The sequence below is a fragment of the Nyctibius grandis genome, chromosome 6, assembly GCF_013368605.1.
Source record: "Nyctibius grandis isolate bNycGra1 chromosome 6, bNycGra1.pri, whole genome shotgun sequence".
Classification (NCBI taxonomy): Eukaryota; Metazoa; Chordata; class Aves; order Nyctibiiformes; family Nyctibiidae; genus Nyctibius; species Nyctibius grandis.
The window spans coordinates 86,603,510-86,630,135 of record NC_090663.1 but is presented as its reverse complement, the minus strand read 5'-3'; the positions used below and the strand labels follow the sequence as shown (position 1 = coordinate 86,630,135).

General features: G+C 42.6%; 1 protein-coding gene across 1 annotated transcript in view; it reads right to left on the bottom strand.

The window, feature by feature from the left end:
* The window catches only part of MOB1B (MOB kinase activator 1B), a 36,395-nt gene that overhangs the window by 5,921 nt on the left and 3,848 nt on the right, over positions 1 to 26,626 (bottom strand). Inside the window, exons 2-5 of the mRNA XM_068403500.1 lie at positions 11,733 to 11,899; positions 6,998 to 7,091; positions 2,417 to 2,550; positions 165 to 328 (exon numbers count right to left, since the gene is read on the bottom strand). Coding sequence (XP_068259601.1) covers positions 165 to 328; positions 2,417 to 2,550; positions 6,998 to 7,091; positions 11,733 to 11,899 — 559 coding nt within the window. The remainder of the gene's footprint in view (positions 1 to 164; positions 329 to 2,416; positions 2,551 to 6,997; positions 7,092 to 11,732; positions 11,900 to 26,626) is intronic.

Sequence of the window (26,626 nt, the reverse complement as noted above, 5' to 3'; positions counted from 1 at the left end):
ACGCTTCTAACAGTAAATACACATAAAAAGGGAGTAAGACACTATTCTGGAGGTGCTGACTCTCCTACAAACACACCAGCTGTTAAGAAACTGAATGGCCATTACTTTGATACATCACTTTTTCCAGAATATAATCGCAACCACCATGCTCCTGCCACACCTACCTGAACAAAAAATATAAAGTGCTTGAAAGAAGTGTTAAGGTGTGCCTCTTCCTGTAGCTGGATCACTGGATCAAAGTGCTGGTGATAAATGTGAGCGTAAACTCTGAAGAGACGCTTTAAAATTGTCTTTGCCACTGACATGAAATTCTTTGGGAACGGTACACCTAGAGAGAAGAAAACAAATGGCTTATTTTTAAATGCCCATGCCATGACCCAACCCAATCTCTTGCACAAGGAGGGCTGTTGGTTTCACTCAGCACTTCCCTCTGTAAATCACACAATGTGCTTAGGCTGAAGGATGATGACAAGCTCATTGAAAGACCAGAGGGGAGGTTTCCTTTCTTCACTGCCTGCTTTAGTGCTCTGAAACATGCTCCTTTCAGTACTTTCAGTGAAAATGACCCAAGACAAAATCAGTTTCAACAGCAGATCTTTATCAGTGCACAAGTTTTATTAAAATTGGTTAGGAAACAGCAACCAGCTACTGGGAGCAATGATCTCTTTAGTAGACACATCCACAGGCTAAAAAAAGATATGTATCAACCACCTAAAGGGATTAAACCTGCCTAGCTTCTCCTCACACAGCAGTTTTCCCAGTCAGCTTAGTTCTTTTGCAGTCTTTCCAAGTGCTGAAATCCTGTTTGAGGGCCAGAGGCCCAAGCTGGATGCTGTAGGTCAGTCATGATGTCCCCAATGCTTTAAACACTTAGCAATAAAATTTTCATACTCCTACTCCAGCTTGCCCTGCTTACATGTACATCACATTTCCTTCACTGGCTGCTGCACTGCGTGGGAATCACAGAATCACAGAATCAACCACGTTGGTAGAGCCCTCTGGGCTCATCGAGTCCAACCATTGCCCTGACACCACCATGGCAACTAGACCAGGGCACTAAGTGCCATGTCCAGGCTTTTCTTAAACCCCTCCAGAGATGGGGACTCCACCACCTCCCTGGGCAGCCCCTTCCAATGGCTAATGACCCTTGCTGAGAAGAAATGCTTCCTAATGGCCAACCTGACCCTCCCCTGGCAAAGCTTGAGGCTGTGTCCTCTTGTCCTAGCGCTAGTTGCCCGGGAGAAGAGGCCAACTCCCACCCCACTACAACCTCCCTTCAGGTAGTTGTAGACTGCACTAAGGTCACCTCTGAGCCTCCTCTTCTCCAGGCTAAACACCCCCAGCTCCCTCAGCCGTTCCTTGTAGGTCAGACCCTCGAGACCCTTCACCAGCTTGGTCGCCCTCCTCTGCACTCGCTGGTTCATATCTCATTGGTTATCCACTGTGGCCTTTAAGTCTCTTTCTCAGTCACTACCTTTCAAAAATACATGCTGTTAAAAGAAAAAAATGTCTTCAGCAAAATATATGCTGCAGTTAAAGAAAGATCAAGTCCTGATGTAGTTTTTTTAACCCAACTTTAACTGACTTTCTGCTTAACTGTCAGTAAAAAAAAAAAGCCACTTGATTCTGACAGGTGGCCCTGTTTCTCTGAAGAGGCTTATTGAAAATGTGTCAAACGCTTCAGAAACTACTCACAAAATAAAAGCAATTAAGAGATCTCCCTTCCTTTTTTCCCCACAATGGATCATAAGGCTATGAGTAGTGGTGTACTGGAAAACTGCCAGCTAGGAGCTTTAGAACAAACAGTCCTTCGTGCCTCTAGAAGCAGGGTTTTCTTCTTGTTATCGTTTCTGAACTGGTGGTTGTTCATGATTTCCCCCCTGCTTTTCCAAAAGAAATCTCTTAAAAACATACATCTTTCTTCTTGACTTGAAAAGGAAAAATAATCATGAACTTAAGATCCAAGATGTAATTCAGCTTCTTTGGAGGTAAGGCCTATAAGTTCCTCACAAGGACCAAACATCCTGCATCAAAAAGCTGCCAGTTTGTACCAGTTACTGGTTATAAGGTTTTGAGACCCTCTGCCTTATTTCTAAGGAAACAACCCACTGTTCAAAATGAAAAAAAACATGAAATTTGATCAACACAGACAGTTCTTAAATAGCAACAGTACCTTCTGTATTCAGAATTGTGACAGATGTTTATTAGGAGTATTAACACACGGATCAGAGTTCATGTACTACCACATAAATTTTATCTGAAGAGATAAAAGTGCCTTCTTATATATATATAATGTAACCTTTTAAAGCTGCCCTACTCACGAGTCATTTAGGAGACCTTTTAATGCTGTATGACTTAAATATTCCTCTACAACCGTAATCCAAACGCATTGTTCAATTTTACTGATTTACTTTACCTATTTTTGAAGGAAATAGCGTTTCATCATCCAGCTGATCCTGGACCCAAGTCATCAGGTAATCAATGTACTTTGGTGCAGAGCACTTAATTGGTTTCTTGATGTTGGTCCCGTCTGCCCAGTGGTACTCGTATCTGGGTTGGGATGACAACAAGAAGACATTTCTGAACACAAGTGAATCATTCATATCAAGGCCTGGAAGGTTACTCTTCCTGCTCCACTCCCCCTCCTCCCACACCCTCCCTCAAAACTAAGGTCCAAATGCTCCTGAGTCACCTGCAGCTGCTCCACACTCCAGGGCTCACATCGGTGAAGGCACCTGACTGATTTCTACTGTGATGTTTCACCCACTCAGCCCTAGCAATGGGCTTCTCTTCACCTCCACTGGCAAAGAAGAACTGCAAAACCAAGTGGCAATGCTCCACATGTGTAGCAGCTGCCAGAAGACACATTAGACCTCTAAAATTGATGGAATTTCTTTACATTTGAAAATATTCTTAGAGATTTTGCATAACTGAAGACTATACTGGCTCTTGCCAGAGATCCTGAATTATGATTGTATTAGAGACACGGAATAGATGCAGAGGTAGGTTAATGACAAGGAATACTACTATAAAACTGGACGCTGGTATAAAATGCCTTTCAGCTATCTCAGAAGAAAGCTTCTAGACTAAATAGTCCTCCTTAGAAAAGGCTCATATCTGAAGGACTAGTGCTACCACGCAGCACACCAAGATTCAGAAAGATCTTGGTTTCCACTTATACCACTGCCCCACTTGGTAGTCACAGGCCAGTAACTGGTTTTTAGCTTAATTTTTCCACCTGTATAGAAGGTGATATCACACCTTTAGAAACCACTGACATGCCTATGGAACAGTAAAACGTGCTCTCTTAAACCTTTTCCATCCACAGAGCTAGTCATGTTGACATCTTAGTACAGCATACCCCAATGTCTGGGCTGCAGCCACCACTGTTTAAACTCTCCCTTGCTATCTCCAATTAGTACTGTGCAGACACTGAAGAAGCCTTCTATTTTAAAGACCACACACATCATTTTATGCAAAGCTTAACTGTAGCTGATAAATCTGGCTCCTCATTTTGTTTAACAAATTCAGTTTTGTCAGAACAGTAACTGGGAGAACATTTTCACAATAACGAGATTTTCTGCTCACAGTGGTATAAAAAGATCCCTTTTCATAACAGCCACAAATCAGAGGGTCTGAAAGCATTTTATAATCGTACCTCAAAACACATGCAAGCCTCCCTCCCCACCCACAACACTATGGGTTAATTCTGCATTTTTGCTACAGGAAATGAAGGGCAAAAATCACATTTCTACCTCAAGCTTGTGAGTAAACACCTACAGCCCTGGTGATAGAAACAAATTAACCTCATTGTGATAGGCAGTTCCTCTGTGGAAAACACATTTTTAGAAACCTCTACAGTTTAGTGGAGGTTTTTAAGGGCAACACAAGATGTGAAGGATAAAGAAATATACAGTTCACTTCAGGAAGCGCAGGGGGAAAGCTAAGAATCCCTGATGACTCTGGTAGAATTGTTTCATACTAATAAACACAAGATATTTGCTGTCTGTAAACGGAAAACCCAACCATGCTTCTCATACTAAAGTATAAACCATCATAGGACCAGCTCCTCTACCACCCAGTTACATGTACATGACCTAAAAAAACCCAAAAAACACAACCAACCAAAACAAAAACCAGCTTGACAGAACCAAAGCTGTTACCTTGTCCAACAGCAATAAAATGCAGTGGCTCAGTAATGCCTTCACCATTAAGAGTGAGCTTAGTGCACTCACACAAATGCCTAAATGTGGACTGTAGAGCCCCAGTTCAGGCATCCAGCTTTGAAAAATGCAGCAGCCTTGTCCCCCTCCTTTGTGCTCTCGTTGAAGACTTACAACGAGGGAGGAAAATAAAGCAAATCCCCCTCACCCAATGCTGATTAATAAACATATTACTTCCACGCAGGTTCTTAACTTCTTATCATGCCTGTTGCACTGATGGTGATGCTGCAACTGATGTAAGAAGAGCAAGATGTGATAACCAGGTAGGGTTTGTTTGGGTAAGAAATGGTTGGTCTTTGCTGAAGTGAAAAGAGTGGAACAGCACCATGAGTAATGTATGTTTTGGAACAAATTAATCCAATACTTCTTTCAAATTGTTAGACAATGAGCTGAACAGCAGGAGAGGGAGATCTGGTCCTGATCTTTATGTCAATCTTGAACTAACTCAATGTACTAACACCCTGATAAAGGCAAAGTCAGCAATCCTTTCAACAAAGACAAGTCGAGGAGAAATGAAAGGGATCCCACAGCACACAAAAATGTACCTGCCTCAGCTAAGCCCTTCTGTTAAGATCACTACGAAGCAGCCCTACAGCCCCAAGCACTTCCTCAAAGGCAGCCCTTTAAAGAAGATAACCCTCCCTGTACCAAAAATAAAACACAAAAAATCAGCCATGAATCTAGGTGACCTGTCTGTTGCCAAGGGTCTTTTTTTTATTATTTTAAAGAGGTTTTAAAGACAAAACCCCAGCACCAGGCAGTGGATGCAGGAAACATCCCACTTCTGATCTGGTTACCCTCTCACTTAAGACATCTGGTTTAATTTTTCCATAGACTGCTACAAGTTTGTCAGTTGCACTATGAAAACTGTGACTGAGCCACCATAAGTTCTAAACAGTCACCTACATACACTTACAACCCCTTTTTAATACATGGACCATAAACACTTTTCCAGTGGGAACACAAAAATCAGACTTTAGAGCCACAGAGGACTTGCTGCTTGTGCTTCTCCCCAGCTACTCACGCCTAACCTGTTCCAAATGACCTTAAGTTGTTTCAGCTAACTCAGACTCTTTTGTCCAAGAGATGAGGATGCAATACTGGTGGTGGCTCAGCCATGGATGTGAGCAGACAGCAACCTTCAGCCTAGAAGCACTCATGAGCACCTAAGAGTTGATGCTTCTTGAACTAACACAGCTTGAGCCAGAAGAGAACATGAAACAGAGATAAGAAACAGAAAAAAAAGAGGTAAATATCAGTGCTTTCATGCTGACAGGTTTTCCAGTGGTACTTCCCTGAAAAACATTTTGCAAACCACCTTTTAAGTGCAAGAAAGCCACACTCAAACTAAAAAATACTGTATGCACTCCACAGCCTCACAAGCCACCCGTCCTGCGCCTGCCTGGCCTCGGCCCCTCACGTGCACCCACGCTCCTGGATCCTTTCACAAAACCCATCCCTGAGCACAGGCAGGGGCTGCAGAGTTTGGGGAATGCTCTACAAATCCTAGAGACAAGATTACCTAATTCAAACTTTGGCAGAATGCATCTTCTAGCCTCTAGCATCTCTTTTCTGCCCCGCTTCGTAACTATTTGAGTACAACATATGTTTCTGTCAATGGTTATCGGTCTCTTCAGAGAGAAATAAATGGTTTAGTCTGGCAACCAGAGAGCTAAGCCTTTAATAATTAACCTCCATCCTCAAATAACTGCTTCTCAGCACACAAACAATAAAGGAAAGAAATATTTTCATGCTCTTATTTAATAACTACGAGTCTGTTCTGCATGCCAGAGCACAAAGCAGACAATGGGCTACGTTATTGCACAAGCTTATCCCAAAGTTCTTTTGCATAATGGTAAACTTGTATTCCTTCTGGATTTTCATCCCTCCCGCTTCGCAGCGGCAGGTCTGCCTGCCCACACTGCTTTGGCCATTCAGCAGAGTCCATTTTTAGTTTAAGAACCCAGTGCCAAAGCTTTTCTTGGTCAGTCTGGCTGCTCGCCCCTCACAGAGCTCCTGCCCTCCCAGCTGCGCTCTTTTGCAAGTCCTCAGCTCTCCACCACACTGGCAATTACTGGCTTCAGATCGTACAACAAATATCATTATAAAGGAGGAGGAAGTGGAGGAGAGGATTGTTTTTCTTGATTGTTTATTTAAGATTTTACAGTAATTTAAAAGGCAGCAGCGCCCTCCCTCGCCACTCGCTTAGAAACGCGGGTGCTTTCCTCTTTGGAAGACACTCAGCAGCTGGAGAGCAAGAAAAAACACAAACCTTGGACGTCTGCACAAAACCATAAGCAAGAATCAAAGCCGTGAAACTTAACTGATGGACAAGGTAGGAGATTCTTACCCAGACTACCAAAAACTGTAGCCGAGTTTATTTCTACAACACCTACTACTCAGATGCCTAAAAGAAAGATTATGGTGAGCTCTACTTGAACACTTGCATATATAAACTTCAAACCTTAAGAAGCCCTCATTAATATTTTAGAAAAAAATAAAAAAAAATATAGTTCTAATAATCAGTTTACTTCCCAGGCTAAAGAAAAAAAAAAACTAACCAAACATACACCCAAAAAAACCACCTTTCCATTCCCCACTCCCTTAAAAAGTGTTCAATGTTTTTTCCCCTCCACAGGCAACAAGAGAAGAGAGTCTTTCCACCCCCAGAAGTTACCTTATCTTTAGCACTCAATTGAGCTAGTCTCAAGTTTTCAAATGCAAAATCATCTCCAAAACTGCACGCTCCCAACAATGTGTGAAGAAGAACTTACTTTGGGCCAGCAGACATCACGGGGCAGCTCTCCTCCGTGCAGAAGTCCGTGATGGTTCCATAAAGCATGTTGATCTGGTTGAAGAAGTCGACGGCTGTAAAGCATTTAAACCATCAATTAACACTCTGCAGTGTTAACTGCAACACGAGCTGCTTAACTATAAAGTGCACGTGCCTGAAGAGGACCCTGGAATATGGTTTGTGAACAAACTTCATTGTGATTGCTTTTTAATTCCTATTATAAAGGAGATGCAGAAAGCAACCACACCAACTTTCTAGAACAGTCTCTGGCAATAACTAATTGTTCACTGCCGCAAAATCCTCGTTTGAAAGAAGAAAAGGGGAAGAGAAAACTGAGTTATTTCCTTTTCTCAAAGTTTGGTGTGTTTTATTAGAACCTCAAACTCTGCTGGCAAGTCTGGGATAAAACAAAGATTTCCAGTGTACACTTTCCAACTGGAGAGAGCTGTTACTCACTAGGTGACACCGACTTCCCTCAGGATCCTGTATTCCAAAAGCACATCTTGTCAAAGAACATTTCACAGAATCACAGACTGGTTTGGGTTGGAAGGGACCTTAAAGGTCATCTAGTCCAACCCCCTGCCACGGGCAGGGACACCTTCCACCAGACCAGGCTGCTCCAAGCCCCATCCAACCTGGCCTTGAACACTGCCAGGGAGGGGACAGCCACAGCTTCTCTGGCCAACCTGGGCCAGGGTCTCACCACCCTCACAGCCAATTTCTTCCTTGTATGCAATTTAAATCTACTATATTTTAGCTAAGTTATGGTCAAACACTACACGTATGGGAGGTGGGTACGGAAGTCAGGACATAGGAATAGTTACAGCGCCAAGCACCTTGTGTTCCTTAGATTACCAATTAATTACCACAAACCAATATTTAGTCCACAATGTTTCCTCATTATAAGCTATCCTTGGAGTTTTGTTTTGGGGCATAGAACGTTACCAAGGTATCAATATAAAACCTATCTTTTCAGGATGTCTTTCAAACAATGGATGTCATGAGTAAAAATTGAAAGGTGACCAATATTAAGCACTAGGAAATAAAATTAAGTAGGTTGGGTTAAATTCTTACAACTAAGTGCATGAAGTTTCAGAATAAGTTTTACTACGTATTCCTGTCTCCCTTATCCTGCAACAGTTACTGTAAATTCTGCTCCTGGATGAAGCCAAGTAATACAAGCATAAAGGAACTTCAGACTTGTGGGACTACCTTGGGTGTCCTTATTCAGCCATTTTTACGCATGGATGAAATTCAGCAATCGTATAAAAACCCAAATCAAGCACGGTGGAGTTCAACTCCTCCTATTCAACCACAGTGCTTTCCAAATTTAACTATTCCACCGACACACTCCTACCCTGAAAGGAACCATATAAAACATACAAACAGATTTAATGCCCCAATGCCCAGTCTAGGCTACATCCTAAGAGCACTGGGCCTGCCACCTCTGACAACAGGAGCCTTCACAGCTCGAAACTCGATTTATGAATCATGTCTGCAGAGCTAGCCCTCAGGATGAGAAACCACAGCATCGCTTAAAACTTACTTTACTTCTGTGCTACCTGCTTTATGCCTGCAATTCCATGTGCCAGTGACAAACTGCTCCTTTTTTGAGACAGATTTCATACATAAAACCCCTTATCAGCAGTACTGACAGTCTAATCACGTCACCAAACAGCCATGTGTTATTCAATTTAGTGTCCAGTGACAAAGCTCTTCATTCTGAACCAACAGACAATGGTGGTGTCAGGGCAATGGTTGGACTCGATGAGCCCAGAGGGCTCTTCCAACCTGGTTGATTCTGTGATTATATGAACAGGGAAAGGTTTTCCTGTGACCAGTCTCTCCAGTAGTTAGACAGACGTGTTTGTCTTAACTTAAATAAATAAGTTTAAAAAAATTAGTTTAAAAAAAGAGCTACCACTTGCAACACTGAATAGTCTCACAAAACCAATCTGCAGGACACTGTGGAACCAACACCAACAATACACTCCTCTCAATCCAGTGCCATGCCAAAGAGAAGGCAGCGTATTTCTTGGTAGCCTACCCAAATTTGTGTTTCTTGCTTAACTCTATTACAGAGATGTACAGTTTTGCTGTCATGAAATGGAGACCGATATCCTAAATGTCAGCACTAGCAGATACCACAGACTTTGAAACTAACTGATGGCTGCAGGAAAGGGAGGGTTAAAGACTGCAGCTCCTCTCACTGATTTTTCCAGAGAATAAACAGCAAAGACAACACGAAGGTCAGGCAGCAAGTTATAGCTACTGTTCAGCAGTTCCAGGATATGAGCTACAACTGTGTCATGCAACTTCCCAGGTATCAGAAAAGGGAAGCAAATAAAAAACTGGTGTGGCGTGCACCTAGCACAGCTCATCTCAGAATCACAGAACCAACCAGGTTGGAAGAGACCTCTGGGATCATCAAGTCCAAGCATTGCCCTGACACCACCATCTCCAGCAACATCTCCCACCACCACACCCCCCGCACAGTAAAAGCAGAAAACAGCCAAACAACGTTGGGAAAGGTTGATAAAGAAGGACCAGGAGGACTCCTAAAGCTTGCTTGGGCGGGGAGAGGAGGCAGTTAACACCGAAGGCACCAAGAAGTGGTTATATACAGCCCTTGTTTCCTAAGCGTACCCAAGAACTGTTAATTAAGTTTCCATTCCCTGCTCCCAGTAGAAACCACAGCCCAAGGCAAGGATGTTCAAAAAACCCCACACAGACTTTGACAAGATGACTGATTAGTGTGAATCCCAGGCTTGCAAGTCTCAAAAGGCCATGAGACACACACCACCCATCGACCAAAGCCAGCAGCGTGTGACAGACGAGAAAAATACAAGGACCTCCTTTCCAACACGTGTAAAGCTGTACAGTGGCTCTGCTTATTTTCATTTCCTCTTCTTACTCATTGTCCTTAAGTTTCGAGGGCTTAGATTAGTTTTTCCAAGTGTTTTTCTACTCAAAGAAATGCACACTGTCTGGTGTTCTATTACAAAGATACGGGCAAGATGCACTTGTGAAATTATTTTTTAGTATTTTCAAGTCAAGGAGGTGACAAATGAAACTCAGAACAAACTGATTATACACTTCTCACCTTTTATTTTTAAAACATATTTGAAAAATCTACACGTACACCAACTCATTACCCTAAGACATCAGTAAGGCTAAGACTTGAGCAAGAAATATTTGTTCCTGTGCTCTCACTACTGTGAAGGGCAAAACCAATGACACTGTCATGCATTTTATCTCCTTATTAGATATCACAGAATCACAGAATCCCAGAATCAACCAGGTTGGAAGAGCCCTCTGGGATCATCGAGTCCAACCATTGCCCTGACACCACTCTGTCAACTAGACCATGGCACTAAGTGTCATGTCCAGGCTTTTCTTAAACACCTCCAGAGATGGTGACTCCACCACCTGATATCCCAATCAACAGAAGGGGCTCACAGCTCCCATTCACTGGTACTAGCTGTGGTAGAGGGATGCTGTAAATGAAGGGAGAACCTAATCAGTTAATCACTTCTAGACGAAAAAATTCAACATTAAAACTCCACTTTGCTGCAGGAGGCATGAAAGAGGACCACTTCCTTACAGAATGCAGCTGTTACCAAAAAGGAACTCCCAGTCTCTTGTCAAGTGCTTTGCTGCCTTTGCCACCCAGCTAATTTAACAGTTTAGTCATTTGCGAAGGGAAAAACCCTGCTGCCACCCAGGAAAGAAGAGACATGGACAAGAAGAAAGAGACAGAACCATATAAACAATGAGAATACATTTATCTTGAGCATAACTCACACTGCACTGCAGTGCACAATCAATACCGTACAATCATGGAAGCACGCCAAGCCAAGGACACAAAAGATGAGGAAATACCCAGAGTTTGTGGCAGCCAGAACTCTGCACGGGCTACGGAGCATGACAGGATTGGGGTTAAGCCATTCTTTAAGAGCAGAAGGCAGGCAGCAAATTCATGCAGCAGGGAGAGGAAGGAGGAGGAAAGGTGGTCAAGCGATCAGAAAACACTAATTTGGGCATCATTGTCTGGCCTGACCCAGCGTGAAAGGAGAGAGCTAGGACAAACAGCTTGAGAGGAAGTTACAATGATGACATCAGAGACTTACCAGAGCAAAGGCTGGTAACTTGGTGGAAACAAAAGGAACTAACTTTAGGAAAAATGCAAAGATTGATCTCTGGGTTTGTTACAGACAAAAAGAAAGCCAGGCCATACATGTGACTGCAGTCTTGAACATCTTTTAGGGCTGGCCCTCACACTTAGATAAATTAAGGTTTTACACTGAGCATGTCGAGGCTTGACTACACCACTGAGTAACAACCCCAGCTGAAAAAGAGCTGGATTAAACATATTAACATGGCACTGACAGGCTACTTTCTAAAAACAGCAGTGACATTTTTCCTTCAGCACTTAATTTGTGATCAAATGCTCAGACTTTAACCACTAAGACTAAGAATGATTTTGTTAACAGGAGCATATTTTTGGCACAAGGAGATTAAGGAGGTTTCGTCTCGGCGAGTCGCTCTGCATCTGTCAGCTCTAAGGATACGACACTCACCTCTCCCAGCGGCAGCAGAGTGGAGCACACAGGACAGAAGGGCTTGCCCCACCAGAAAGGAGCACGCAGTTGTTCTCCAACAAGTGTGAGCCCACATCCAAGCCCCCCTTATGACAAAAAGGTTGGCCAACTTACTGTTAACTGCAACCCACTCATTTAGGTCTTCGCCCTCTGGAAGCATGACGGCCATGCGGAGGTTACCGCTTCCGAGCGTGGCTTCGGCATGTTTTAGCAGCTCGTACTGGTGAGAGCCCTCTGGAATATTCTTCTTTGGTTTGAAGGTTTTGGAAGAGCGACTACCACTGCGAAAGGGAGAGGAAATATTTAAAGAACTTGTGGAAAGGGAAAAAGAAAGGAGCGGACAAGTCACACACAAGCACAGGACGAACGTTAAATACTTTCCCCAATCCCACATTTTCATGTCGAAAAAGGGAATTTAACAAAAACTGGGATGCAAAACTAACAGGTGCTTTGACTGGTTTTAAACAATTAAATGCTTCTCCACTACCCTGCCTTCTCATCTGCTCACCCTACCGTTAAGCCAGTCAGACAACTGGGAACGCTCAGACTCCCTTCCCTCTCTCAGCAAATTGGATCACGGGCAAGATGAGACCAAAAAATATTTCCTTCCCCAGAAGCTGGAGAGCCACGTATCAAGGCTAGCAGCCCAGGCAAAGAGAAACCCTTTTTACTCTGAACAGTCATGAAGCTTGTCAGGGTAATTAAAGATACTATTTATTTAACAGAAAAGCCACAGAATCCCAGAATCAACCAGGTTGGAAGAGCCCTCTGGGCTCATCGAGTCCAACCATTGCCCTGATACCACCATGTCAACTAGACCACGACACTAAGTGCCATGTCCAGGCTTTTCTTAAACCCCTCCAGAGATGGTGACTCCACCACCCCCTTGGACAGCCCGTGCCAATGTCTAACAACCCTTTCTGAAAAGAAATTCTTCCTAATGTCCAACCTGAACCTCCCCTGGTGAAGCCAGAAACAATATCTGGTATCGTTTAGGAACTTAGTTTTTAAAATGCAGTTGCTCAAGAAGACAGGTGATGGAGAAGATGCCATTTGCCAAGAACATGACAAAACTGCCTGACAGTTCTTTTAGTCACAGTTCAGACCTGAGCATGAGCAATGGAAGAAGAAAACATACTGAAACCAGAGATAAATATTCCCAAATTCTTTTAGGCAGGTAACATCATCCTTGCAGGTGTATCTTTGAATATTAAACAGATCCCACGAGTCCAGCTGGTTAGAGATTTACACGGTCCCAGTCCTGCTCTGACTCTGCCTTGCTACAAAGGAGCAGCAGCATCCTCCTGATCCCGTAGGCCTCGAGGGTAAGAAGAGCAAACATATGGCTCCCATATATTGTCACAGGACACTTCTAACATGCACCCAGTCATTTGCATTTCACCAGATTCAAATCTTCAATAAAATAATTGCCTCCCAGTGGGAGTGAGAAGCTTTGGCGGCTCAGGGAGTTCCCTTCACCTCCCACCCCTCCAGCCACCTGTGTTTGTTGCCAGGCCAGGTTCAAACCAACGCTGAAGAACAAGGAACTGAAAAAAAACCACCAAACAAAACCCAAATCTTTTAACTGACTGCTTAAGACCCAAGTTTTTCTCTTGAGGAACATACCCACTTTATAGCCACTGTGCCAACACAGGGAGTAAACATACAACTGAAAACGTCTGGCAATTGCTTTGGTGTATGGCTGCACGGACAGGGCTGACACAAGGTAATATTCACAACTGAGGAGCAAGAGAGACTGGTCTCATTATCTTTCCACGCGTGCCAGTGTAAGCAGAAGAAAACCAGCACATGTTGAACACAAGCACAGCACTTCCTAACTTGCTCGCGAGATTTTGTTCTCACTCCATCTTAACTTGACGACGAGGGAAATGAACTCCTGATACTTCCATGAAAAGGTTTCCACAGATTTGCCACCACTCCAAAGCTCAAGTCATTCATTCATTGTAAATGAGAAAGGAAAGGAAGAGATTCCTTCCGCCCCCCTGGCTGCTTACACAGAATCCCCAGATCCTAAAACTTAAGTCCTCCTTTCACCATGTTTCAAAACCTAACATGTAGCAGCTTCTCTTTTGCAATACCATCACTTCCATATGATGATGAAGGCTGAACAACTTAAGTGCTGTCACTGCTCTGGTGCAGATGACGAGGCAAGATCTACAAGCTCATTATAGAGACTGCTCCTGGGTGTGGGAGCTCCCCAGGCGTGATGAGGAAAGCTCTATCCAGGCAGAAGGAGCACTTACCAAGAGGATTCAGGTCACAAAGGGCAGCACCCCACTTGCAGCTTCAGCAGAAAGTCTTTGTTCGGGAGGAGAAGATGGCATAGAAACATAGGAAGGAGTAACTGGAAAAGGTTATGAAATAACTAAACCAAGAAACTGTACTTCTCAAATTCAGCACAGCCACGCTCAGGCAGCAGGAAATGGTCTCAGAGGAAAGGCAGGCAGGCAGCCAAAAGGAAAAGTAATTAGGATAAACGCAGGCTGCTGGTCATCGTGTGCTATGGAAATATCTGCAATTTTGGCAATAAATTATCAGAATTCCATGCATTTATGCAGTTCAGCATATGCAAAGCCAGTTAACTGTGTGCACGGTCACACACTCCTTGATACAAGCAAAAGTTCAGGGGCTCCACAACCTAATACAGCTTCTTTAAGCCAAAACCCTTCTAGGACATGTTTGCTCTTGGGAAGTCTAGTTGTACATGTTGCTGCAAACATTATTTCAATTATATTAGTTCAGAAGCTCTCCTATTATTCAACCAAAAAACATCCTCATTTACTTATGCCTTAGCACCATCAGGTAACCACCCCTTACCAAGTAATCCTGCTTCCTCCCTAACCCCTGCCCACAGCACCACCTTATTCCTGCTACCCTACATTATGATTCCCAACACTGAGCTGAAGGCATCTTAAAAAAAAACTAAAACAAATAAATAACAACTTTTTTCCCCCTATTATGTCAATCTGTTACATGTGACAGACTTAGAAAGTCTTCTTGTTCCAGGTCTACTTCCTCAACTCCTTGAGCACTCAGTGAAAAAAGTAATTTTAAAGAGTTCTGTCCGTTGGCCAACAACACACACAATAACAGATGTCTTGATCAAGTATGACAGTTTATTTTCACCTACTAGCTATATCTATGAGCCATTTCTCCCCTAAAATGCTCCGAGTCAGTAAGCAGCACCTGCCTTCCCCTGTTAAGAGTCTCTGAACTCTCCTTCAGTTTCGAAACAATAATGCAGAAGTGAAAGGGGACAGAGAAACCCTCAGAAATGCCATGCAGCAGATCCCATCTTCCTTGGACATAAAAGGGTTGTGAAATGGGGGACACGCTGCATCATCTCCACTATTTCTCACAACCAATTTCTAGTCTCCCAAGAACTGACTTCTCCAAAAATTCTTGCAATTCCAAGGACGTTTTTGCCTCCCTTCACTCCCACCTCCAACATCTCTAGCAAATTATGCCCTTCTATTTTTATAGGTACGTACAGCTGCAGCAGTGCCAGATGCAGTTCCACCTAGCACTAAATCAGGAGATGTGTTTAAAGCACCTGACTCACGGAGCCGGGGTGAGTCGGGAAGCCAGGGCAGGCAGCCACACTGCCGAACCACAAGCAGCACTTCCCACTGCCAGAAGCCCACATGCTGCTCGGCCTCACGAAGACGTCACAACTCGCTTGTAAGCAAGAACACCAAATTTCCTCCCAAGCTGTGATTTTATCTAGTCATCTGCTGGCAGGGAGGGTTTGTAATGATGCAGATTCTGCAGGCTGTTCTGTCGAGGTGGTGGAGTCACCATCTCTGGAGGGGTTTAAGAAAAGCCTGGACATGGCACTTAGTGCCATGGTCTAGTTGACATGGTGGTGTCAGGGCAACGGTTGGACTCGATGATCCCAGAGGGCTCTTCCAACCTGGTTGATTCTGTGATTCTGTCTTAGGTTGGCAAGATGATGTTTCCAGAAGAAAGGAAAATTTTCAGGCGTCCTTTTACAACCAGAGCAGCTCAACATCCAGCCTAAACGCTCCTTGTTAACTGCAGGAAAGGAGCCACTTAAACCTTGGCACTCCTAAGAGAAGCGCTTTGGCTGGCCTGGCTTAGACCTCCTCACACCCACCTATTTGTGCACTGGAGTCTTTCAATGGAGCTTCTTGCTTATTTCTAAGAAGTCTGCTGCATATTCAGGGAAACTTGGATTAAACCAGACAAGTTTAGGCTCCTCACGCATAGAACTTAAGACTTCACAGCTTGTTCTTACCACAGAACTAACCTCAAGCTCTTACCTACTGTTGTGTCTAACACGGTGCAAACCAACAAGCAAAAAAACCCTGCCCTGAATCTAGCGTGCTTCACAATCCAACACAGGGATGCAGATCAAAGCCCAAACCCTGCCTCTACCCAGGCAGCACAACTCCAACCACTGAAATATTGACAGTGCTCCAACGTCTTCCTCAAATTCCTCTTGAGCGAACAAAACCAGACCAAGTTATCCCATAATTCACTAACAATTCATTACAGCATCTTAAACTAGTGCAGTACTTACAAAGCATGCAACTACTATGCCACTGGCAAAATGCAATGAGGAGGAGAAGCCACCCTGGAGGAGATATGAAAATCTGAAAACCCTTTTTTCCCTGCACACCTACTTGCACATCACATACCCAACTGACATGTTCTACAAGAAATTAAGATTTTATTTTAAAATATCTCAAGCATTCAACTGTCATGGAAAGCATAAAGAGCACTGCTCCTCCCATCTGTTTCAGGCCACCTCAGGCTCAAGAACACAGCGCTGCCATTACCATAAATCATGTCATACAGGGCTCGTTCAGGGGACTGTTTTATCCACCACCGCAAAGGACAGAAGCTTGCCCTGGGGAAAAATGAACAGAAAACGCTGCAGTGGCACCATTTTCAGGACACATCTGCCACCTATATTCTTCTAACCAGTACATAATGCTGAAGCTGTAGGATACCATCTTTCTTTCTTTCCTTCCTGGTGGAACCTGCGAGTAACTAACTTACTTCTTCAAGTATAGCTATACTACTTGGTGTCTCCCAGAAGTGTTCACCACCATGATCCAACCACGCTCAAGACAGGACCCAGAACGTTTACCTGGGGCATGGAAACTTTTCCTATTTTGTATTTCAACTCCTGCTTTTTCATCTTCAAAGGCCTTTGTAAGCATTAATTAATCCTCACAAAGTATCTTTGAAGTAGGCATCATTAGCGAGTTAGACCCAGGGAAACTGAGGCAGAGACTCATGGCCAAAGGCCAACAAGTAAATTTATCAGAGAAGTCCCCACGTTTTAGTTCTGCACCTCCTTGTCTCCTTTCTCCTGCTGCGCCTCTTTTTAAACCCCAACACACAGAAACACTGTAAGGCAGAACAAATTCCAGAAAATCAAACATTTGAAGCCTTCAAACAATAATCTGGGGCTTCAAATGATAACATCCTGCTAAGAACAGACACACCAGAGTATGATCGTGTTAGTTTCCAATAGCCAACACATCAACATAGAAATTAAAATAAAAGCTCAAGCTACTTTTTGGCAATCAAATCAATAATTGCAGCATTTAAACACATTTTCCCTGCGACAATCACAGCATCAGGAGGACAGGAGGTAAAATTAAGTTGTACGTGTTCAAAATCTGCACTGACAAGATTTAACTTGAGCATTTCTATTTATAAAAGTGAGTAGTCACAACATTTCTGTTCTGAAGAGACGTGTGTGCGAGGCAGGCATTATTTTCTTCCACTCTTACAATACCAAAAGGTCATTTTCCAGTCAAATTCCCACTCATTCCATCCCAAGATCACTAAGCCAACTGAAGCAGCCCATCTGGGAAAGGATTAAGAGCTGCCAACTCCCTACATAACCTCGCTGCTCCCCGAGAAGGTAAGGCAGTGGTTAGGAAGCAATTCCAGGCCCAAGGTTTTTGTTGTGCTTTGTTTCTTTGGGTTTTTTTTAAGGAAAAATCAGTCTTGACTTGAGAAGTTTCCAGAGACACATGGTCACTCCTACAGAACCAGAATACATGCTGTTTATTTGTTTACACACTCTTGTAGGAAACAATAACTGAAAACACTTAGATCAATGGCACACAGCTTAAGTTTCCCAGTGTAGCTAGTATGAGATATAACAACCACCTCCGCTCACATCCCCTCCTCGCAGGCACTTAACAGTTGGACTTGATGGTCTCAAAGGTCTTTTCCAACCAAAATGGTTCTATGATTCTGCTGAGCACGGCAAAGCTGCCCACAGCAGCCACTTCCCTGCAGATCTCCACGGTGGCTTTTTCCCAAAAGCCCCAGGTCCTTGAGCTTAGCAGCTGAACAAGAAATTCAGATTTAAAGATGAATAAATAAATGCCAAGGTAACAGATACAAAACACAACTTCCCACAGAAGGCAGGAGGTCCCCTCAGAAGAGAAAGGAGGGAAAAAGCTTAGTTTCCAACATCATTTTTTTAAGTATTGAATACCAGCTTAAAAAAAAAAAAAGACCAAGCAGAAATGAAACCAAAAGTTTCCTCATCTTAAAAAAGTACCACAGACTGGGGGAACAGTGCGTGGAATTGACAACCATGGCAATACAACATAGTTTATTCCTAAAAGAAGAGCTTCTTCAGATGTCTGGAAATGGAATAAATACAAATTCAGACAAAACCACAAATCCCACTTTTTTCTTGTCAGTGAAACACTGTTCTCCATCCTGCCTCATCCCACCCTTTGTCTTTGCTACACCATGGAGTAAGTTCAATTTTCTGGAGGCTTTTCAACCTTGAACATGCTTCTCAAGGGGTACACTGACCTTTATCATTATAACTGATTTGTAATAGTGCCTCTTGCTACTGAAGTACTGACAGTGAAATAGGTATTTTTATGAGATTTTTAACTCTCTACCCATCAAGGTGGGGAGTAAAATCTGGCTTCCCCCTCTCGGAAAAGTAGCTGTCTTCATCAACTGAAGTTCCACACAGGACGGTATGAGAAGAGGCAGAAGAAAAAGTCACCATTTAATCAACAGCTCTTAGAAAATACAGGTATCATTATACACAAGACTCTACACGTTAAAAGAGCACAAGTTTATCAGATTATTCACATCCGGTAAGGAGAAAGTTATTTAAGGTAGCCTTAAGGAATGGTTTTGCTTTTGCTTGTCCCAACCATCACCACCCAGAGTTGAAAGCTGTCATAACACGTACACGTCCACATTCTTCAAATACACTTTTTTTTTCTTCTATACACACACGTTTTAGAGTCAGTGAAATGAAGCAAACGCAGGAATCGTCCAGCAGAAGTCAGATGCTCTTAGGTGCACCAGAACATGGCTAAGGACAAACTTTTCTGGCTGAGCTATGACTAGGGGACAGGTGACCGGCCCTAGGACAGTGGCCGTTTAACTCTTCCCTCTGGCACATGCCCTCGCTGCAGCAGCACACTTGGTGCCAAATCCATGAAGATGTTAGGTGGCCACAGGCCGTCTTCTAGCCCAGCCAGGCACCTACACTTCTCCGCGTCTCTCCGCCTCCGCTTTTCCATCTTCGAGCTCAGAATGTGCCTGTAAACAAGGGGGAGGTGTTGTGCTACAAGGCTCGTGGTCTACTACAACCCCACCCATGTAGGTGGCAATGGTGTTCCTGCTGTTCACCCTGATGGATGCAACCTTTCTCCCAAGTAATCACAATTCCTCATGCAAGGAACAAACAAGCGTCCAGAACACCAGGACGTAACCAGGAAATCACCATCAGTTTGCTATGCTCACACACAAAATAAATTCCCTTGTTTCCTTTACAACATGTTCACTCAATACACTTTCATCTCCTGGAAAATCCTCAAAATAAATACAGCAAGTCCCAGTCGCCCTCACGGGATACTACCAGAGCTCTGTGCACTCCAAAACACAATTAAACTAATTCCCAGAGCGGCCAACAGTTGCGGAAATGATTCAGCTTCTCAAGCGTTGTCCTCTGTAGGACTAACAGCAGCGCTGGGCAATGCAAGGGGTGGGACAGGCCAGAGACACAAAAAGAAGTACACAAGAGAAAAAACTGAGATGAAAAACGAAAGTACACATTCAGCCAAGCATGACTTATGGACTTGCAGGGACAAGCAGGCGGCAGAGGAACTGAAGCACGTCCGTGGTAGAACATCCGCAGCCTCCCAAAAGGCTCACCCTGCATGTTCTATGAATGTCACTGCACTGCTGCTCCCAAGTTTCTCCACAGAGTTTTTCAAGAGCTTCAAGACCACCAAACATCACCTGAAACAATGGGCAAGAACGAGGTTTTTAGCAGAGAGCCAAGTATCTCCACCTGCTCTCCTCTGACATCCATTTGAAATCCTGTACATGAGAGGAATCAAGACTATCCACAGTGTTTCGCTGCACACTCCCAGGTATCCACCTTGAGGCAAACACAACGCTGTCTTCACTCACAAAATTTCTCTCTTATTACAAACAGAAGTTAGATTTTTAAGAAGGTTGAGGACTGGTCTTGGCTGTTGTGTTGGGTTCTTTCAATCAGATCCAGGTTCCTCAGCTGTTTGAATACCAATGTTTACTGTGTACATACACACACACATCATGGAACTGTAGGGCATAATCAAAGCCAGATTTATTTCTGCAGATCCTCATCTCCTAATATTCACATATTACTCCTTTAAAAGAGCTGGCTACTAGCAGCTTTGAAGAAGGTAAACCCAAAGTATTCCTTCTTCTCCAACTGCTGTTTTTCCCAGGGACCACTGAGATGGAGTTCAGTATCTTTACCATTTCAGTCACTAATTAAGCTCTCTGCAAACTAAATAGCACAATTTTCTCACTAATTGCCTGTCTTTTCTCAGAAAACCCTTATTGCTGTCAATTAGCACTAGCTCACTTAAAAGGGAGGGCACAGCATGAATTCAAACAGAAGTTAGAACTTCACCTAGTTACGCTTCAAAGTTTAGTTTCCACCAAGGTTCAAACCTCAGTTTACTGCATGTAGGTACCTAATAAATTATTCAGCAGACACAACTACACTTATTTTGTAAAAAATACCCTTTCCCATACGTAAAACTCGGCACTCAAAAGCCATTTGAACACTTATTTCTGCTGTACATGACTGTATGGCGCATTTTCCTTTCAAGAAGGGTGTACTCGATGAGGCTGTAAATAGTAAGACTACTCAAAGCTCAAAGGTTGCCCCAAGGGATGCTGTACGTACCCTGCAGCAAGGACTGCTGTAGAAGAACTCAGGCCACAGAGAATGCAGTTCCACCCCGTGGCAAGCAAATTCAGAAAGAAAGTCAGACCCCTGGGACAGAAGACTACGTAACATTCGGTAACAAAAGCATACCTACGCGCTCCATACCCATGGAACCCTGCAGAAAGCCTCGGCCCTGGGCAGTCTGCAGCCCAAACCATCTCAGAGGGTCTCCCTCTAACTTGTTATACGTGTAATGAAGACACAGACCCAAGAGCAAATGCAGGAAGAAGAACATTTGCATATTTTTGAGAAATTCTTAAAACCTGTCACTCGGATGTTTCCAAGAAAATGTTGTGTTCTAAAGGAAAACAATTACATGATCAGAAATCAAACCTAGGAAGTACCATTACAGATGTAACTAAGCAAATTAAACCTCATCAAGTGGCCCAGAGAGCTCCAGCTTGCCTTGGGCAAGTGCCAGTCCCATGAAGCATCACACGGCTTGTGGGGCAGGAGGAAAGGGGAGCGGTGTGGTGTGTCACATAAATAAAGCAGGTGATGAAGAGTATTTGCCTACCTATGATTTCTTTACTGCAATACTTTTTGAGTTTGATAAAGCAGGGATAAAAGTGTCCCATACAAAAGGTATACACCACCTTCCATAGCAAACTGTTCCACCTGATAAAGAGATTTCCTTATATTAATCTAAATTTATGTCTTTACATTACTAATACCCTCTGCATCCTAAACCATATCCGCTGGTAATAGTCACACCCTTTAAATACACTTAAAGCAGGAAGCAGAGCTTTTCAGAAAGCGATCCACAAGCCGTTGAGGATGATAAATTGCAGCAATAAAAGCCTGGCTCGAGTGTCAAATTAGATCCTCACTTACACACCAAATATAGTGCTTGGAGAACATGCCTCAGAACATGGATAGTTTCCCAAAATGCTGATCAGTGCTTTTGAAAACCAATGCTTTATGAATGACTAAAGCAAATCCAGTCACACAGCCTACAAAATCACAGCAGGGCATTTAAAAAGAAAAAAAACTAAACAGTTTAAGAGTCTTCAATCCTTTTAAACACAATAAAAAGAACAATCTGTTAAAAAGGAGAAACTTAAAAATTAATGGGAGAGGAGTCACTTTAGCACTTTATAAAGGCTGTCTTTTACTGTAACCCCCACGCAAAACAGGCTGATGGTATGAACACAGCAAATGAGAAACACTCAGCAACCTCCCAAGAGAAAACCTCAAAGCACATGTGTAAGATGACACTTACACTTGGATTAATAGGCACAGTGGGGTCTGAATTCAGGAAATAACATCATTAGGGGCAAGAAACAACACAGAGAACAACAGGAAGAAGGAATGGACAGGAGGCAGCGATGAATAATCTCACAGCTTTCCAAAAATACCCTGCATTATCTCATCACCGAGTATTTCTTACACATCTTTTATGTGCTGTGTGTAACTATGTTCAGTAAAATTTACTTCCACCTTGCAAAGTATCATATCAGGAAAATCCACCTGTCTGAAGCACCTGAGGGAGAACAATAGCTCCTACATACACAAGAACATTTCTTCTGAAATTATTTAAGCTTCTGCATTTGACAGTTGAGTCCACAGGCAGTTTAACTGTTTATGGTGAATTTAAATATACAGATTTTCCCTCTTTTTCCACTCACACTGCAGCAAGAAATTTTAAGACGAGCTGTCAACCACAGAAGTTAATAACAGGACATCAGAGACACTTGATTTTTTGTAAAAGTTACACTTCATCATTAGAAAAAACAATATTTTGTAGCCATAAAGTATAAGGCATAGTAATGCTATTTTGATTCCTGGATCTAGATTACTCAGCAAGTCCCTAGAACAGCCACTCCATTCAAGCAAAACGAGGACTGTGCTACTGAAGTTGGTAAAAACACAATTAAAATATCAGGTAGCAAAATAAAATACAGGTCATTTTATTAAGGTCAACATAAATCCCCCCAAACATTATTTGGGTTGAAATTATTTCTATATCAAAAATTAGATGTGTCAATTTTTAGCAAAAGAGGGATTTACCAACGCGTACCTCAGCTCATTTATTCTCTTTGTCATAAAGAAAGGAATTACACTTGTGGTAAAGACAACAAATCCAGGCATTATGAGTTCTTAGCTGCAAGATGTTCTTCACTGAGGAAGGAATTAAGATCTTCTACATCAGGAGTGCTCATATCTCTAGGACACAAGCAACTAACTCTGGAGGTAAGCTACCAAATTTAAAGATGAAGCACAACGATAGACCAAAAAAAAAACCATCCAAGTATGTGGAAAAGCAGCAAACTTCACATACAACTCAACTGAAATATGGGTAGGATCACAGGAGGTATGTAAGAATAACAAAAGGAATGGATTCCTGCCAAGGAACAGCTGTGAACTGGAGAAGGAGGAGAGGAGAGGGTGAACAAGATAGAAGTGTCTTCACAAAAAAAAAAAAAAAAAACCAGAAGGAAATTTGGGACAAGAAGCTAAGGTCACAGCTGGATTTCGAGAAGAATGGAAAAAGACAGAACAAAGGAAGAAAGGCCATTTGCATTTGCAAGTTACACCAGAGTGACCAAAATCAATGCTTTGAAGGGCAAGGCCTGAAGGGACCAAAAAGCTGCACCTTATCCTTAGCTTTCTCCTGAAGAAAAGCAGAAACAAATGCAAGAGAAGAGTGAATGAATTCACTTCCAAGTACTGCTTTTAAAAGTTTCAAAATATATTTGCAAAGAAAAAACTACTGTTACCTTCCTGAATTCACAGTGGGAGACTGTCTTTTTATTAACACAAAATTACAGTGTCATACTCATGGATTTACTCGCTGCTGGCTCAGGCTACACATCTGAAATGGGAAGCAAAGACTGGAATTAAACAGGACACGTCTGAGATGCTCAACACATTTTACTACACTGCACAAAACGAGGTATCAGGTCCTGGAAGGCATACACCTACTAAGCTAACGAAGAAATAAGAAGTCATTTCAAAAAAATTAAAAAAAAATTAAAAGAAAAATAATTTTCTTGCCCTCAAGTCATCTCATAGAGACTGCAAAAAGGACTTTTCCAGTGTTTCCTCCCAAACAGTTTCAGCATCATTCACCTGTGGTGACCTTCCTACAGCACGGCGTGGTCCTTCCCACCAGTACAAACACGTCCATCACAACTTCCCTTCTGTAAAGTTCACACATGCAGCAGGTGAAGTCAGCATGCTGACAGCCAACATTACCCTGGTGCCACAGAAGGGCTATGAAGTGAAAGGGAAGGAAATGCCATGTTTAAAAAAGCAAGACACACAGAGAGATGACAAAGCAAAGCACTGGATCCTGATCATCCCACATCACGAAATTTCCAGGCTAGAAAAATTTTGAAAAGTCTGTGAAAAGCTATTAAGTTATAGCTGAAAACAGATTCTACAGCATTTGAATACATAACCCACAATCTCCCTGTGTACTCAGGGAGAAAAAAAAAAGACAAAAACCAAATAGCAAGTTCATTGTAGCTCAACTCTAATAGGAAGTGGCTTAGTTTACAAATGCTAAAAGCATCACAAAGCATATCCTGCGGTTTAGGTTGATTTGTGGGTCAAAGGCTCATTGACAGCTTTGGCAGCAGTATCTTTCTTACTGCTTGTTAGACTTAAAGTGGCATAATGAAATGCAGCTATTTACTTCTCTAAGAAAAACAAGCAGCTTCATTCTGTCAGCCTTGGGCACAAAAACATATTACCACACTCGCAACTCTTAAGCCACCTCTCGGTGAACAAATGCTTCTAATATTTTATCCTTTTTCAAACGAGATAAAAAAGATTATGTATTTCTCACGACATGTACAGCATGAGGTGTAACTGTGATCCCTAGGCTGTCCTTACCACAGTTGTCTGTTGCCATGAAGAGGTCCTAAATCCAAAGACCTGACAGAAAAATATCAAAAGCACCTTTTCCAGATGAAAAACCAGCCACTTGACATGTGCACAAATCCTCCCCTGAAAGTCATCCTTGTCCCACCACTATTCTGCTCTGACAAATGTAAATAACTAATTGCACAGGTTCACTTACATTGCAAACACAAAGGGAGAAGGACAAACAAGGGAGAACAATCGTGGCATCAAAGCAAACACTTAGGAAGCAATTAAGACCGGACATCACTGTGTTGTAGTAAACACAACTTTCACACTGAACAATGCCTTTCTTCTGTTGGGGTTTTTTCATTCCAAACTGATGCTTCTATACCAAGGAAGCATCTAAGAACATCTAAATGTGCCAGTCACTCCCTTCATCAATTACATATTCCCCAAAACAAAGTAGCAGCAGCACTCACACGTTGCTGGCTACAACTTATTTCCATTCCATTGTACACAAATTTGATCAGATGGTTTTTGAAAGTGTACACTAGTTTGCCACAACAAGCAGAGGTTTCATCAAACTCATCAAGGAAGAACAAAGCCACTGGTAGGGGAATTGCAGGAACTCAACTACTTGAACAGGTAGTAACACACACACAAAGCCAAATGAAGTCTGAAGGACTGGGCTGGTGATACAGCAACGCTTCTTCGATTGCCAGTTCGCAATCTTCCCTTTTGCCACGTCCAGACACTCCTGCTGCTTCCATTATTCCGACACCACCCCTCATGTCACTACACAATGACACCAAGTAACTACACTAGCAAAGAACTAATCCCACCAAGAAGGAATTAAGCGTTTTCTGCTGGTTTAAGCTGCTTCAGCCAGCTCATTAGAAGGATAAGTGCCTCAGTGAGCTTAACCCCATCAGCAAACTGCACCCTAACTGTTCTGAGGTCTTTGGGGAAGATCAATGAGGAGGGAAGCAGAGTGACAAGCACTTTAAAAGGCCTTTTTCAAGATGGTTCTAGAATTGTAAAATGAATTATACCACAGGCAGCACAAGGGGCAGCTTGAACACCTCTGGGTAAGTTGGTCATTGCCGTGGTTTCTGGAAGCTTTCTGTTCCTTGGTGCTCCCTTCCTTGAAAGCAAGACCATCTGCCAGCCCAGGGGCAAATCTTTTGACAGCAGTCATTTCAAAACAGGAATTAAACATAGAGTTAACACTGCAAGTGAAGTGATGTGCTTCAACAACATCAGACACAATTTCAGGTAAGAGCATATTTCTCTACACCCAATAATTCAATGAATCACAAAATCATTTAAGTTGGAAAAGACCCTTAAGATCATTGAGTCCAATCATTAACCTAACACTACTGATGAAAACTATAAGTAGCCAAAAAAAAAAGGTTTACTTTCTGTGAAGTTCATTGTCAGAGCTGATTCCATACAAACTCTACCTCTAAGGAATCCTTTTGCTTCCCTCAAAACTCAAAATTACTGGTACCAATACTCAAAAAATAAAATATTATTTTAAAAGTTGGTAATAACTTTGCAGTTCTCTCTCCAATTTACTCATAGGCAAACTCAAGAGAGTTTTCATTCCTGGTATTCTAAAAACAAAACCAAACCCAAACCTGAACACATCACTAATGGTACTGGTTAAAAAACAGATTTTGCAATAACACATGCACATGTCGAGAGCCTCTACCCTGATGTCTGCTCTAGGAACACAGGAATATTACACTAATCAAGCTAAAACTGAAGCAAACCAGTACATTAAAATACAGGGAGAAAAACATCTGAATGTTCAACAAGTACATATTTCCCAACAGTTTATAAATGCCTACATGTTGCTTTTCAATGACTGAAATTTCAGTTTAGAAGTGCCTAACAGTCTTCTCTGGGAGTCCTTGATAAA